The following is a 17,480-nucleotide window of genomic DNA, read 5'->3' as shown; positions in this document are numbered from 1 at the left end:
TAATTTTTTGGAAGGGTTTTATCGGATTTAAAATGGGGTTGGAATTTATTAAAATAACAAGTTTGATGGCTAACCCATGCACAATCGAAGTGCTCTAGGGATTTTTTAGGGTGTTGAATCCATATATACAGACAAAAAACCAGTTTAAATAATACAAATCATTTTTTAGGGTGTTGGATCTATATATACACTTAAAAAACTAATTTAAATAACACAAATCAACATTTCATCTCAAATTTTTTTACCAAATTCCAACACCTCAAAGTCTAAAAAATTACATAAATACAACTCATGCTAAATTCTAACCCACAAATAGACTACGACTTTAATTTTTTTAGTAATTTTTTTTCATGGTTCATAGTATAGAGTCAAAATTTACCAAGTATTGGATCCGTGTAATTACATAAAAGATTAATATGAATCTAATCCCAAATTAGAATATACGAAGGTTGAGCGTGCCACGGAGGAGTCACATTAATTTAAAACAATTAATTGTAATTACATTTTTTGGTTTGTTTTTTTTAAACATTATATATGGATTTAAAGCTTTGAAAAAATTTTACGTCACTGAATTGTAAAGAGTTTTCCACTCATGTGATTCCAATCTCAATTGTTTTTAGTGTAACTTTTTGGAAGGGTTTTATCGGGTTTAAAATGGGGTTGGAATTTATTAAAATAACAAGTTTGATGGCTAACCCATGCACCATCGAAGTGCCCTAGGGATTTTTTAGGGTGTTGAATCCATATATACAACAAAAAATCAATTTAGATGATACAAATCATTTTTTAGGGTGTTGGATCTATATATACATTTAAAAAACCAGTTTAAATAACACAAATCAAGATTTCATCTCAAATTTTTTTACCAAATTCCAAGACCCCAAAGTCTAAAAAATTACATAAATACAACTCCATGCTAAATTCTAACCCACAAATAGACTACGACTTTAACTTTTTTAGTAATTTTTTTTCATGGTTCATAGTATAGAGTCAAAATTTACAAAGTATTGGATCCGTGTAATTACATAAAAGATTAATATGAATCTAATCCCAAATTAGAATATACGAAGGTTGAGCGTGCCACGGAGGAGTCACATTCCTCGTGTGAAACGTGAAAAGGAAGGCGTGAGTGAAGGAGGGACACAGGTCTGTTGAATGGGATTGAAAAGACATTGAAGGGCTATAATTAAATACGAGTCGGCTGTTGTGGCGGCACAGTAACGACTGGCGGTCGCCAATCATCAGACATCCGTGCTTCAGTAGCATTCATGCCCTTTAAATTCTTTTCCACTCACGGACGATACCTATCCTCGCCCTGCTCTTTGCGGAAAGCATGTCGGGTTGGTAGGCATTCGATTTGATGCCTGTGATCGCCTCAGTTCCCACGTACCGCGCACCAGTGACAGCATGGGTTCATAAAAATCGGTACAAAGGGATGGATCCGAGGATCAATCAGGCCGAGGGCGCATTGATAATGAGGACCGCCATAGATTTGGGAGGCAGCTTCGAGAGCAGCAGGGCGGGGATACAGATAATACGTCGCACCACCTCCGTGGAGTGCGAGAAGGATGTCAGATGCTGGAGGTCTCTCAGATCTCTGGTGGAGTTTGTGCTGCCCGCCTGCTGCGCCTGCACGGCCTCGGCGGACGACGACGACGATGGCGTGTCCACGACAACAGCCACGACCACGCTGGGATCGACCGTTACTGGCACCATCTTCGGGCAGCGCAAGGGGCGCGTCAGCTTCTGCATCCAAGAAGACTCCCGTGGCCCTCCGCTCGTGTTGCTGGAATTCGCGCTGCCCACGCACTCCTTGGCCAAGGAGATGCAGCACGGCCTGCTGAGAATAACCTTGGAATGCTACAAGCACCGATCTGACGGAGCCCCCTCGCTCTCGCTCTTCGCCGTCCCCGTCTGGACCATGTACTGCAATGGACGAAGAGCCGGGTTCGCTGTCAGACGCCAGCCTACCGAGAGGGATCGCGCGATTCTGAAACTCGTCCAGTCGGTTTCCGCTGGTGCAGGCGTTATTCCGAGAAGATCTGGTAATGCGGAGACAGAACAAGGGCGAGGTGGAGAGGTGCTGTATATGAGAGCCACGTATGAACGAGTGGTTGGCTCCCCGGATTCTGAGTCCTTCCACCTTATCAATCCTGTGGGAAGCACCGGTCAGCAGCTCAGTATATTCTTTCTCCGTTCCTAGATGGCAGGCCATCCATCTCTGCAGCACACTACCCAAAAAAATTTCTTGTACCCTAAATTTATGTATAATATTTTCTGTAAATTCGTCGACATAGACAACTGTATCAGGATTTGAATAAGACAGCGGTTTAATTCAAGGAATTTCAACCCAACAATGTCTGCAGCAGACAGTACAAAAATTTTGTACGTTTATTTATGTGCAATATTTTTCCTGTAAATTCATGGACATAGACTACTGTATTTAATTCAGGATTTGAATAAGACAGCCATGTAATTCAAGTAATTTCAACGAAACTGCTCTTATCACTACTCAAATAACTACGGGTTGAAATTAAACTAACCCTTTCATAAATACAATAATTAGGTTTATTGGTGAGTATATTTTTAACTGGAATGAATGCGTAAAATTTGGAAGCGAGGGAGTTTGCAGACAGGTAGGGTTCTTCTATTCAATAGTTTTTTTCCAGAAAGAAAAATCATTATATCATATTGAGGGTATATATACAAAATATTCAGATAGATTTGTATTTAGAAATATTTTTGGAGATGGTCGATAGAGTATAAAGCATATCATGAAACAGATAACCAAAGGATTTATAAGAGATCGCCCTCGGACGGTCAAGTATCAAAATGAACAAAATGGAAACATAGAAAGACAAGCATACAGCACCATTCAGCATATTGGTAGATAGAGTGCAGAAAAAGAAGAGAGAACATATTTGGAGGAGATAGTAGAATCCTCCAAAATTTTGAGGTTCCTCCACTTCCAAAGGCACCATATAGTGATAGGAAGGATTGGACGTAGAACAACCTCTTGTCGTCCCCACCAGGCAAAAGCTGCATCAACAGAGATAAAGCTATAAACATTCAATAGTTATACATGTTTAACCAGTATTGATCTTGTTCCTAAGTCTGCTTTCTCAGCAATGAGTATAGTTCAGTTACATTACTCTTGTGTATAGTTCAGTTACATTACTTTTGTTATGGGGAATTGTTAGCATGCCCACCAGGGCTTTGTATTTATAGGAAAAAGTTGTTTAATTTTGATTTAATGATGAATTTAAATTAAGATTCGAAACGCGTAGACCAATAATTTTTCATATAATTGTCTTGAAAAATCTCTTAATCATGAATGTTAAATTTCTTTCCGAATTCTTAGAACGTTAAGCGCAACACAAAAACATGATTCATGAAGTCTGACGGCCTGTGCGAAATCATTGATTCATGTATTATTGTCCATAGTTCCAAGTAATATGGACATGGAAAAATCATATGATGATCATCAAATTTCTGTTCGGTGATTAATATTTACTTTCACACTTCTCAGCTTTTATTATTCGGTGCCTTACAAATGAGTGCAGCGAATCAGACTCTTGCACACTTATGGATGAAGAAGATAAAATTTTAGGATAATTTTATTTAAAGATACATGAATTTTTAATCGTAAATCTGTGAAATTTATAATATAAAAGAGGTTAAAGATAAACCTTTGTTTGAGTTATATCTTTGATAATCAATGCATAATTTTATTCCGATGATTTTTTTTGTTCTCATTATTATTATTGTTTGTTTGTTTGTTTTTTTTGTTTTAATTTGGATTATTTTTTTGTTATGGTTTAGATTAGGTTTTTGACTGCATATTATTTAATTTTGTCTTTTTTTTTTTCTAAATTATGTTTTGATTACATATATTAATTCAACATTTTAAAATCTCCAAATTGTAAAGGTTCACAATTTAAGTTTGTGATTCTAACAAATCCACAAATTAGATTGAAAAATAGTTTGCAAAAATTTCAAAATAGAATACTACTTTTCTTCAATACCATAATTTATAATTTATATGTTTTTTTAATTTATTATAACAAATAGAAATTAGAATACTACTTTTCTTCACTATCTTAATTTATAATTTACATGTTTTTTTAATTTATTAAAATAATAATAATTTGAATACTTTTATTTTTATTGTATGTAAAATAAAAATCAAATTTATTTAAATGGTAAATTTCTAATAGATGATATATGATTTTATACATAAATTTAAGTTCATAAACATCAGAATATATGATTGAATTATAATTAGTTTTAGAAAAGTGTAACCTTAAGTAGTTTTTAGAGATATTGGGTTTCTTTTAGTAAAGATTATTTAGGAGATATTGTCTTTCTTGTAAACATTATCTGTATTGAAATTTCCTTCTAATTAAGAAGGATCTAAAGACATTTGGCACAAGGGGATATCTACCCACTTACATGTTATTAAGAAATTATTCCAAATGTAGTGGCTTTCTTTAAATAAAAGTGATGAATCAACTAGTATTTATTTAGTTTTAAATAGCAATGATGAATCAACTAGCATTTATTTGGTGGAGTAAGTAAGATCTCTATTCTATTACCATCACATCATGAAAATACTTACATCAAATACTACAAGATATGTTTGCTAGAAGGAAATAAAATCTATTGTAAGAAGGATTCTATGTGTCTCTCTAAGAAGTTAAATCACAAATAACTAATAGAAATAAAAATACTAGGAGCCTCTCCATAGGAAAACCATGCAAGGGAAAAGTTTAATAGTGCACTTAATAAATGCATCAAACAATAGTGCAAAGTTTGCCTAGTGGGAAACCAATTCTGACATTTTCTAGAGTACTATAGTGCAATGAAAATATATATCAAATTAAATAGATCATAGCGACAAACCAAGCATAAAACCTGAAAAATAGAGAGCCTGGCGGAGACCCCTTTGTTGTTGGATAAAAAAATGATATCAATCAAATTGTATTTAGAGCTCACATGGAATATGAGATGAACCCCACCCCATGCTTTTCTGACATCCAGGAACAAAGGGTAACAAGGAGACAACCCTATTTTTCTAGCCTATCCATACAAGTCTTAAGTTCACAGTAGTTTGTTTCTTGAGTGTGAAGAGCATTGACAACAAACAATTTGGTTTACGAGTATAACTTTAGAGACCTGAATAATTTGGTGTCTCTGGTGCCACTATTACCAAATCTAGAACAAAATCTTTTATCTAGAAGAATTTGATGTCTCTAGTGCCACTTTTACCAAATCTATAACAAGTCAATCTCCTCATCATCTCGATAGACGCACTCCACCTTCGCATCATCATCCAACTCCTTAAGCATTTTCCTTGTGGTAAATAGGACTAAGCAATGAAAGACTTGAGTAGCTTCCAATGATGCAAATTCAACCCTGGTTTAATGAATAGGGGTTTTTCTTCACCAAGCAAGTCATGGGCCATAGGTGATAGAGCAAACCAAACATTTCAAACAAGATCATAGGAGAAAAGCACTAAATCAAAGCTAAATATCACTGAATAAACCATAAGAACCTAGGGAAAAGCTACTAATATATCCATTATTGTGTCTAGGAGTCAAGGGAGCCAAACAACCCACATGTTTGATATGTCAATGTTACCCTTTTCCAACATAAATACCTCTTGTTCCTACATCATCATTACGAGAATTTGGTACTTGACACTCACTAAAACTTGTATCCTCTATAATTATAACTCAATTAATAAATACTTTCAATTCAACCCATAAATTGTGGAGCTAACTCAAAATAATGCATCTCAAAAAATAATATGGCATCAAAATAATGCATCTCAAAAAATAATATGGCACCAACTTGAAGGGACCCTAGTCCATCTAATCAAGCTATCAATCACTCAATACAAAAATAAAATAACAACTCAGGATAATTATTTAAATTAACTATTAAATTATAATAAACTTTTATCACTTTTATTGGTAAAATCATTAAAATAGATGTTAATATCCCTACAAATAAACATCTCACCATCCACACATACACGTAACAGACAATGCCAAAGTATAATGCGGACCAACATGTCATGATAAAATTATGCTAACCAGAGAAGTACGCAATTGTCTTTTTCTTTAAATTAGTCTTCTCCCTTTAGAATTAAATGTCCCGTTACCTTTTTTTTCTTAAAGGTAGAAGAAATTTCAACAAAAAGAAAAGGCAAAGATTCGCATGACATTGAATGATCTTTATGGACTGGTATCGAAGAGTACTGGACAATCAAATAGATCTATGCATCTTATTTTGCTTTTACTCACCTGTGTCTTTTTGGGAATTTTTTATAACGCCTCATTTATCTCAAATGATATGACACCTCTTAGTACATTTTGTTTCTTTGAATGTAACGAAAGTTCAAGAATGTTGGGAATTGTTAAATTATATTTATAGATAAGATTTAAAAAAAGTTAATCTGGATAATTTTTCATAAAATTAATGGAAATTATATATTTAAAATCATTTCTGAATTTAGAAATAAAAATAACTTCAATATACTATATATACACTAATACAAAGTTATTGTTATAGGATATATTTATGGTAATAAAATATATATATATATACATATATATATAAAAGTTAAGTTTTTAAAAATTATTCAAAATTCAAAGTCCGAGTTCATTTTTATAACTATTTCAAAGGCATAATTAAAAATTTTATTAATATAAATTTTATAAAATTGTTTAAAATTAAAATTGATTTGTAATAGATAGATAAACTTATATCAAACAAAAGTATATTGAGCACGGGTTTTGTGTATTTTTATTCATTGTTTATTTGGTTTTTTGGTTCTAAGTTTTTTGAATTGTTTTTTATCTTTATCTATATAAAATATACACTTAATCAATATCTCTTTGGGTGAGATACCTACTCAACATCTTTGAGTGAGATGCCTCAAACTTAATGCTCCTAGCTAGCCTTAGATCAATTGATAAAGCATACCATAATTACCTTTCAAATTCCCATTCTAGTTTTATTTGGGTCACAATGCTTTAGCTTTTATTTGGGTCACAATGTCTAATATATATGTAAGCCTTTAACTCTAAGCTTCATCTTCATTAGAATATATATTTTTCAAATTACAAATAGTAACTTAATTATCATTGAGAATCCTATTATGCCTCTTTAGAAGTTTTCTCAACTCCAAGGTTGCACAAGGAAAATAACATCCAAGGTGGTTGTGATTTGTCGTCCTCCTACTTTTCCAACTCTTGCTTGACAACAAACTCTATCCAATGATAGCCCAAAAACAAAGCAGGCTATTGAATACCTAATCCCTAAACAACATCATGATAACTCTAATGATCTAGATAAAGAAAACCCTGTCCACAAATATGTTAAAGCATTCAACTCAAGGGTGATTTCTAGAGCTCTATAAAAACCCACAAAATAATTGTAGTATAAGGGAAGGATAAGAAAAATAAGTCATAGTATTCTCTTACTACATTATATACCAAGGTGAGATTAGATCAAGATGAGAACGAAAATTATCAAATCCTTGTCAAACTAGTTTCATGTATCTCTGCTTAATACCCTAGCCTACCATTGAGGATGATATGTTTAATGTACCTAAATATCAATTGATGTTAATGCCCATCCATTCATTGTAAATGCAATGTGCTACTTGTCTTGTGTTGTGTCCCTGATTATAACCTTGCTCTAACCTACAATAGAAGATGCGGGAAAAATTTGTTAATCTCCCTTTTGTCTTAAGAACTCTTATGTTAAATTTGGTATGTTTGTTTCTTGTATTCCCGGAGCACATGGAAGTACTTTACCATCTCAAATCACTTTTCTTTTTGTTGTACTATGAAGATAAACCTCAATATATTACAGCTCTTAAGAGAAAATGAGCCTTTCCACACTTCATGATACATGATGAATCACCTATAACCAAAAGGTTCCCCCCCTTTTGGGCATGAAGGATCCGAAGGCATTCAAAGAGAGGTAGTGGGGTGAATGCATGGATGGGTTACACTTTTGGGACAAATGTGGCGATGAAATTTAAATTTATTTCTCTTTTATTGAATTGAAGCCTTCAAAATTCATAGAAGCATTGTGAATTTTGATTTGAAGTAAAAAGGCAATTTATGGAGAATTATGTTGTTGTCCTAATGATATTTTTTGCAAAAAAATTTAGTGTCTGTCAAATTTCCATTAAATGAAATATTTGTCCTTGCAATTTTTTTCACATCTTAAGAGGTATTCATGTGTTCACGTAGCATAACTTAGTCTAAAATGTGTAATTTTAAATATATATATATATATATATGAGCATGATCTACACGGAGAGAACTAAGTCTTTCATATTGATTTTTTTTTTAATTAAAAATTATAATTTTTATTATCTTTTGAAGTTGCCGAAGTAATATTTCAATCGCATTTTGCAGGCATATGTGTTCGCATAAGATTTTTTTCGACTGTTTAAATAAATTGAAAAGCCAAGAGTACCCTTTTGAAGAGGACTCATAAACGAAGAAACTGGTATTTTATGAAATTTTTTCCTTGTGTTTATTTTATATTAGTGATTTTCTACCCAACCCCTTTGAAATTGTCCAAAAAAAATTTAAGCATTATGTTCAAAAGAAATTAGATGAAAAATATCATATGAATTCAAAAGTGTCAAACTTGTATGCCATTGAATAGAGGATCCTTTCATGAATCCAACATGATCAACTCTTAAGGACAAATTCTCCCCTAAATCCGCTAGGGTACAAAATGGTGTTGTAGAAAAATATGCAGAAGGGCTGCTAAAATCATGATTATTAGGACCTCACTAGCTTGATTGAATGCTTAAAGCGCTTAATCGAGCGCTTGAGTTCAAAATTCTAATATCTCGATCAAGGGTTATAGAAACCCTCGATCGAGCCATGAACATGGTTAACCAATGGCTCAATCGAGCTATAAGCTCGATCAAACCATTTAAAAAGTGGTCGTGCACCAACTGGACACCAACTTTTATCAATAACATTGATGTTAAATTCTACGGACTAGGAGCTCGATCCAACTATAAGCTCGATCGAGCTCCTAACTCGGGTTACAAAGGATCTTGATCGAGGATTTGTTTAAACGGTCAATCGAGCCATATTTAAGCCCTTAAACAACTCAATTGAGCACTTAAAAAATGCTCTATCAAGCGCTTAAAATTGCTCGATCGAGCTTCTTTTTTTTTTTCCAAAATGCACCCTCACGTTGCCAAAAATATAACCCAACTCCATACTATGACCCAATACCTTAAATTAATTGTTATTGCAAATTTATCTCAATCCCACTTAAATATTTCTTTTTAATTCCCTTTACAATCATAAATAATCCCTACCCCTACCATCCTTTACCTCATATATATTATTAAGAAATGAAATTAAAAAGTTATTAAAATAGAATTTTGCCAGATTGTTTATTATATTAAATTTATTATATGAATAAAAATCAATGAAAACATATCTAAAATTAAAGTTTTAAAAAGTTTTAATTATTCACGATCCTTTCTTTATAAAAAAATAAATTTAAATTAATATTAAAACAAATAATTTAAGTTTAATTCCATTGTTACACTGCCACAATTACAACATTCGCTTTGTGAATTTGTATGTCAAGGAAAAATGCGTATTTAGCATATTTTTTTAAGAATCTACCTTAAATTGTAATTTTGTTAAACCTCATTTATATGTCAAAGAGCATAATGAGCCATAGAGGTAGAGAGTTTAGGTCTAGCATAATGAACCATAGAGGTAGAGAGTTTAGGTCTAAACAGACCAATAATCAAAATTGGGAATGTTATTATTTATATAATTTAAAAGTATTATTGGCTTATTAAAATAAGGTTTTTAGTAACTTTTTAAAAAAAAATAAGGTTTCATTGAGTATTAGTTTATATTTGGGTTTTGTTGTTGATAAGTCCTTGTTTTCTTGGCCATTTTCCTCCTCTGTTGACATGTTGAGTTTTGGGAGCTTATAGGAACTTCCATTTAGTCAACTAATGATTTATAAATTGTTGTAGATATTACAATGGACAATTTGACACAATAGATATGATAAAATTAATCTTTAAAATCCAAAATATACACTATTACAATTTGATATCTCTTTAGATTATTAGATTTGTATATTATTGTTAATATCATATGTATACGAATTAAAATTATAGAGAAAATAGATAACATAAAAATAAAAAGCTCACAAATACATTTGACACAAGATATGACTTGGGAAAACCTTTCAAGAGAAAAACCCAACTGGAAGGTGAGACCAGTTTTCTCTCTTTCTCTAAATAGAAAATGGTTGAAAGTACAAAGAAGTATGTATTGTGGCATGTGGGATACTACATTGCACAAATCCTCTCTATGTGCTCTATCTCTTATCCCTCTTGGCTACTTTTGCTAAACTATGGAAGAAATGCACTTGAAAGAATGGAACCCCTTTTCCTCCTAGCGGCCTAGTTATAACACAACCCAATAGCCTACTAATGTTTAGGTTTGACTATCTCAACTCTTAACCAAAGTTACAATATAGACTCTTCTAGAGTCTTTTTCATCACAATAACGTCACTAGCCCCTTTTCCATGAATTATGGGGGTTGACATGGCATCCTCTCAAATTATGGTGTTGTAAAAAGGAAGGTCAACTTCTAGGTGGCATAACTTTCACATACCATCTCTGACTGACGCGATTCTTGTGTCATTGAAAATTTATCTATGTGTAGAATAGGAGAAAAATGTGCTATGTTAAAGCAACAAAGTTTGACCCCCAAAAAATGTCGTTTAATGCCTCAAAACACTTTTGGAAGGTTTCAATCCCTAATTTGCCAAACTGGGTCTCTCCAGTAAAAAGGGTCATGTGAGTTGATTCTTCCACTTTTTCTTATATGAAAGCATCGAGATGGATGAAAAAAAATATAATGATCCAAACCATATCAACCAATTACTCCACTTGTCTTCATATTTTGAAAGCCTCTTGTTATTTTGGACATGATGATATTCCAATTCTTTAAGGAATCAAACATTTATTTTTACTGTTATTAACTACCAAGTCCCCTTTTTCTAATTTGACTTCATGATTCGCCAACAAGTGAGCCCCTATATTGTTATGCCTTAAACATTAAAGGCTTTCTATTGTTCAAATTTATGAAGCAAGCCTCTTATTCTTGTAAGGAAAGTCTTCAATTTCAAATTATCAAAGGAGAAGTCTTTTTGTGAGTAAGAGATGATGAGAGAAGAGTCCCCTATTATAATTAACTCGGTGGATTTCAATGATAGTTCTTGGAGTAGGCCTTGATAAATGTTATAGTCTTATGCTTGATTGTTTGAGGTTGAACCCAAGCCCTAAGAATACAGAATGTCTTTTTTTTCTCCATAGTAATATATTACCCCCACCCCATGCCCGCTCTTTCCACCCTTGGATTGGATTTTGAGGACATGTTAAACAATAGATCTAGATGAGTTTTTCCTAACTGCAATTTAGCAAATTCCTACTTTGACAATTTATTTTTTCCTATATATATATATTTTTAATTCTTCATTTTCTTTGTTCTTGTAAATTAAAGCCTCGAATCCACGTTTCTTCCACCTAATCCACTTACTAGGAGGAAGATGAGAAGGTACAATGAGAATTTAATGATTTGGTTAGAAGTGATGAGGCATTAATTGCAACCAATGGTCTCTTTCTAGCCAACCATACTTTCGAGCATATAAACTTGGGAAGAGCCCACCAAATGCTTTTTTGAAGTGGTTTTCCTTACAAGGAACTTGCATAATGCTTACCCAACCAATCAAAGAAATGGATGATATTTGACGACCATACAATTCAGTGGGTGATGTTTTTAAAGACACATTCCCATACCCACTTATAAAATTTGCAATTAAGGAATAAGTGGCCTATGGTTTCTTCCTATTCTTTTCACAAAGCACATCTTGAAGGCCCTACTATCCCTCTTTTCTGCAGATTTTTGAGTCTCCGACAAAAAAATATTAATTTGGGAAGACAATTTGAGTTCCATAAATGAGACCACATTCTTGATTTGGGTAGAATACCATTCAAAAAATGGAGTTCCCTATACCTAGACTAGACCCCAACTTCTATGATATTCTTCTAATAAGGAAATGAGAGCATAGCTAGACAACTCAAGTTCCAAATCCCACATCATACGAGACAAATGAGGAGGGACCATTCCCCAATACCAACCATTCCAACCTCCACTTTTTTACCATGTCAATATAGAAAAGAGTGAATTTGCAATATTTTGAAAGCAATTTTCTGAGAGGATTAAACCAACTGCAAGATTTAAGGGGAGAATTCCCCAAAATGGAGGCAGTCTAGATTTTAGTACAAGGAGTCTGAGTGAACTTCAATTTGATCAACAAGATATCAACATAGATTAGTATCCAAATATGGGAACCTCCCTTGATATGATTTCGAAATTCTAGGTAGGTTCTCCTTTTCTTGAGGAAACATTTATTCACCAAGACTTGCTTCTACCAATCATTTTTTCCTAAAATAATCCTCCAAACCGGCTTTCCGCCTAGTTATAAATTCATAAGGGAGATGCCTTTGATGCCTAGGATCCCATGGGTTTTTTTAGTGCACACCACAACCCATTTAATTAAATGAAAACTTTTGGAGTTTGATTTCCTACATTTCTAAACAAATTTCCTTATTTATATAAGAAGGGAATCTTTAACTCCTTTAGGAACCATCAAAGCAATGAATTGATAAAGAGGAAAAGTAGAAAGGATAAATTGGATTAAGATAACTCTTCTAAATGGATTCATCCATTACACTCTCCTTTAAGAAAGCTTTTATTTAATTTTTTCAAGTAACAAAGCCCAAGAAGGATAAGGAAGGGCTTTAGTGAAATGGGGATCCCCAAGTAAGAAAATGTGGAAGAAGACTCTAGAACCAGAAATCACAATGAATGAGTCAAGAGCCTTTGTACATTAGGACTGATATACCATGTGTAGATGAAGCTTTTATTTCCATTAATTAGCCCCCCAATGGTACATCAAAACTATCCAATACCAATTTGAAATGATTTTTAATGACCATGGAAGATCCCCCAAATAGTTAAGTGTCATTAGCAACTCAAAGTGACTTAAACTCTTTAACCCTCTTTTGAATCTAATCCTAGTAAGGTCCCTAGTAGTCTCCTTTCATTTTCCATCTTTCTGCTCAAAGAATATACCATAATAATATACAACAAGGGAGATAGGGCGCATCCTTGTCTTATCCCATAAGTGGCATTAAATAATCCTATCAATCTATTATTGACTAATGGGCATATCCAAGGGCCCTCAACACATTTTTTATTTAGCTAATAAATTCACTGTCAAATCTAAATTTTCTTATAACAACATTTAGGAAGGAGTTTCTTACCCTATCAAAGGCATTAGCCATGTCTATATTTATCATCATTCCATTTTCCTTCCTTCCATTACTTGAGCGAATAGCTTCTTTTTATCCACTATTTGTCTTTTGGTTACAAAACCTCCTTCATTTTATGAAATTAGCTTAAGCAATAAGATATTAAAATGAGATGCAATAATTTTTTACACAATTTTGTAAGAAACATTACAAAGAGAAATAGGTCAAAACCTAGAAAAGGAAGAGGTATTGACATCTTTTAGCACCACGACGACAAAGTTGGAGTTGATCCCTCCACCCATATTAGATTGGCAGAACATGTAAAAGTGCTAATATGCTAGAAGTGCTGGTAAAAGTGAGCTGAAAATCCATCTGGATCGGGAACTTTATCTATCATGCTGAAATATTTTAGAACTGTCCATATTCCTCTATTGTAATTGGCTTTAGTAATAACTCATTATCATTTTGAGTAACTAGAAGAGGATATTTTTCAACATTTCTTCTTCAGCTTGAGGAAAAGGGGATTTTGTTTAGAATACGATTTGTAGCGTTGGTAAGCTTCCTCCTTGATACTGTTAAAGGAGAAAATTTATTTCCCTTCCACCAAAATTGATTTAATATTATTTTCCCATAGCCTCATTTTTGCTTGCTTATGGAAAAAGAATGTATTTTTTTCACCTACCTTGAGCCACAAACTCGTATATTTAAGGCTCCACATTTCTTCCTCTAATTTCAAGGTGGAATGATAAGATTCAAATGTATTTTTATCCTCCATTAAGATCTCCATAGAGAGAGGGTTCTACTCCATTTTTTGATGAATTTTTTCCATATTTGATTTGAGTGGTATTTGTCTCATTTTCTCTAGCTTTATACTTTTCTTTTTGTCAAGGATTTAGGGTTGCTTTGTTGAATATTGAGATAGGGGAATTAATTTTCTTCAATAATTTAATTATTTAACACATTCATTCTCAATGAATTAATATAGTGGAACAATCTTAAGCATACCAATACCATACAACATCAAGCTTTAACATAGAACACAATATTCGAGATTTTAGATGGAAAACTTCAGGAGAAAACCACAAAACTACTTTACCTTTATTAGTAGATGTAGGCACCAACCTATTTTTACAATTGTTGCAAGAACCAACTTACAAGAGACACTAATCCCCTTTCAAATTTGTATGCACCAATTTGCTGGAGACACCAATCCCCTTTCATATTTTTGCAGTTAATTTGTTGTTGATCCATTCAACTCCTATTCAATCATCTTCATTATTCATCAAATATTCAATCTTAACTAGTTTCAACATATTACAGGTATTTTCACTGCTACAACTCTCTATAATACTTTATCTCTCTATTTTGTTGGAAATCCTTGTTCTTCTACAACTCTCAGTTCTGGTATACCTCTTTGTTCCACTATAGCTCTCTATTTTGTTATAGCTCCCTATTTTGCTATAGGTCTTTGTTATGGTATGACTCCTTGTTATACTTCTACCCTCCAAAAAACACACTTCATACAATTTATCCTTTGTCACTCACACTAAATGTCTACCTCCTTGACTTGTTTGGCCATATATTTATTATTATTATTATTTCTCCTATCCAACCTTTGCAATGGTTTAGCAACCATTGTTTAAATCAACCCATGGTATTGTGTCATGGCTATGTTAAAATATTTGGTTCATTTTTACGATGAAACCAAATATGCATTCGACTTCTTTGAATTATTTCTCCCATTCCATTGTGTCTCTACCTCTCTATTAATGCTTTTGAAATGCATTGACATAAGGATTTTTTCTCATAATGTCACAAAGGTTTGAAAGCTCATGAACTTTAGAAAATAGTGGTACAATGGTAGCTTTTCCCTCACAAAATGAATTCGAAATCGAACATAGTTCATTCAAGCACCAACGTGATTCAGCATATTTCTTAGAAAAAATGCCAACACGAAGGAAGGCACTACAAATGGCTCCTTTGATTGCAAGGGAGAAATTATTTCCCTTACGAAATTCCTCATTGTCTAGAAAGACACACAACCCATAATGCTTGAGACAATGGTAGATTAGGTTGGCATGGGTGATCTTGGCATCATGGCCCCTATAGTTTATGAACAAATGGCATGTTTTAGGTTGAAAGGACTCCCTTTTGACCACTTTCAATACAATTTACACAATGTTTTCCAAAAATATCCAATGGTCACTTTCAAATTGATTTGTTTTGAAGATGAAACTATAAAATTTTGAAGCTTCTCTGAGGGTCTCCTTCCATTGGTTCAATTGGGTGAGTCTACCTCTCTGTTTGTGTCGTTCAAAGTCCTTCGCATAAAATCCATTCATAATATAATGAAGGTGTTGATGGGTCAGAATTCTCTACCAACAGTAAAGGGGATCTCCCCGGTGTAGGATCCCAATTAGACCCTGCACCGTTTGATTTAGGGATCTCGTCCGATATGTAGGCCTGACTGCCGCTCAGATGAGTTGAGCTTGCTTTGGAAAAATGTGGAATGCGGGCTCAATTGAACACATGAACTTCAATAAATACAAGGAAATAACCGATTTTTTTTTATAACATGCATACCATGAATAACAAGATTATAAACAACATAAACCTTACATAAATTAATTGTCAACAGACTTCAGATAAGACTCATGTCCATAAAATAAAGTGCTTAACAACTGTAAAGAAGTTCACAGTAATCAAACATCTATAAGCGTAAGTAAGCACACAGTCAATGATAAGATTACGCCAATATCAACGAAACAATTCACCAATACAAGCATAGAGTTAGCAAATCATATACCATCCACGCGTAGCAAAACAAGGTTTGTAGCACAAGGCAACACATTAAGAGACTATGTATAAAATAACTCTTGGGAACATATGATCCATCAAGTGAATAATATTCATGGCATCACGACATAAAAGATCTGTGGAATCCAATAGTGGAAAATAAATTACTCCTTGCATATATCAAAAGAGCATAAGTTCTTCAAAAAATATTGTCCCAAAATAAGTCCTCAGCTAAAAGTGCCAATATAATGTGTCATGAGGGTGTATCTATAAAATGAGGGTGGCTCTTAACCTACCCCTGACTCTTGGGCTTCCTCATGACTTTCCAATTACCTCGTGACTCTTGGACTTCCTTATGACTCTTTACATTCCAGAAATTTCATATTCTATCTAATTGCCAAAATCACAAAATAAGTTAATAATCTAATCTATCAATTTAACAATAGAAAGTTCGGGAATGTCCAGGTGGAGCTGCTCCATTAGTGTTACCGGGAATAGTGTCTATGCAGAGCTGCTAATCCCACTAAGGCTGGTAGCTACCTTAGAAACAAACAAACTAAAACTACTTTTGTTTTCCTTTATGAGAGATAGATGAGAGAAGAATAAAGGAGACCAACCTCTATCTTGCACTCGGTTCCTTGCTTGATGCCTCTCTCTTCTGATAGTCCTTTGCTACTTGCTTTCTCATGTACCCAGCTTCACAAAGTACCTGCAGAATGAAAGCAGCATAACACTATACGAGAACATAGATCTATTATCATAAACAATATAGGATCAGATGTAAATTGACCATACAAATGCATAAAACATAAATCATACAAGAGTATGGAGGAAAACTTGAATAACTTTATTGATAATCAAGAAAGAGCCAAGAGAATTACAACCAATTGTTCTGACCCAGCATCATTCTCTCAGCAAGAAACCCTTCTTCACCTCATGAAAAGCTTAGATCACCCAACACTATGATGTTGCACCAAGAAACCAACAACACTTCCTTACAAGATACAAAATTCCAGCCCCTGGATCTCTGGGATGAGGGATCCATATATAGATGTCTACAAGGGAGGTGATTCAGCTTGAGATTTGATTAGTGTCGTCCCTCTGATAGTTCTTGATTCCACTTGGATATTGATGATCTCTTACTCATCCCTAGTCGAATTCAGAGAGGCAAGTGTCACAGGAGAAGTTTCTGGAAGATTCCATGCTTCTCCACCTTGTGGATTGACCCTGTAATTTGTCCCTTCTCACCTATCGCACCCCATAGAAGGTCTTTTTGACATG

The 17,480-nt window shown here is 33.6% G+C and overlaps 1 protein-coding gene across 1 annotated transcript; it reads left to right on the top strand.

Annotated features, from left to right (window-relative positions):
• Positions 1-1,302: 1,302 nt before the first annotated feature.
• Positions 1,303-2,339, top strand: LOC149155894 (protein MIZU-KUSSEI 1-like). The gene has a single exon (XM_089441350.1). It carries the CDS (start codon positions 1,361-1,363, stop codon positions 2,201-2,203), a length of 843 nt encoding a protein of 280 aa, XP_089297476.1. The 5' UTR covers positions 1,303-1,360; the 3' UTR covers positions 2,204-2,339.
• Positions 2,340-17,480: the final 15,141 nt, after the last annotated feature.

Source organism: Pinus tabuliformis, chromosome 9, assembly GCF_031772625.1.
Source record: "Pinus tabuliformis cultivar Carrire ecotype Pingquan chromosome 9, CPIR1, whole genome shotgun sequence".
In the NCBI taxonomy this organism is placed as follows: Eukaryota; Viridiplantae; Streptophyta; class Pinopsida; order Pinales; family Pinaceae; genus Pinus; species Pinus tabuliformis.
This window is presented reverse-complemented; position numbering and strand designations above follow the sequence as displayed.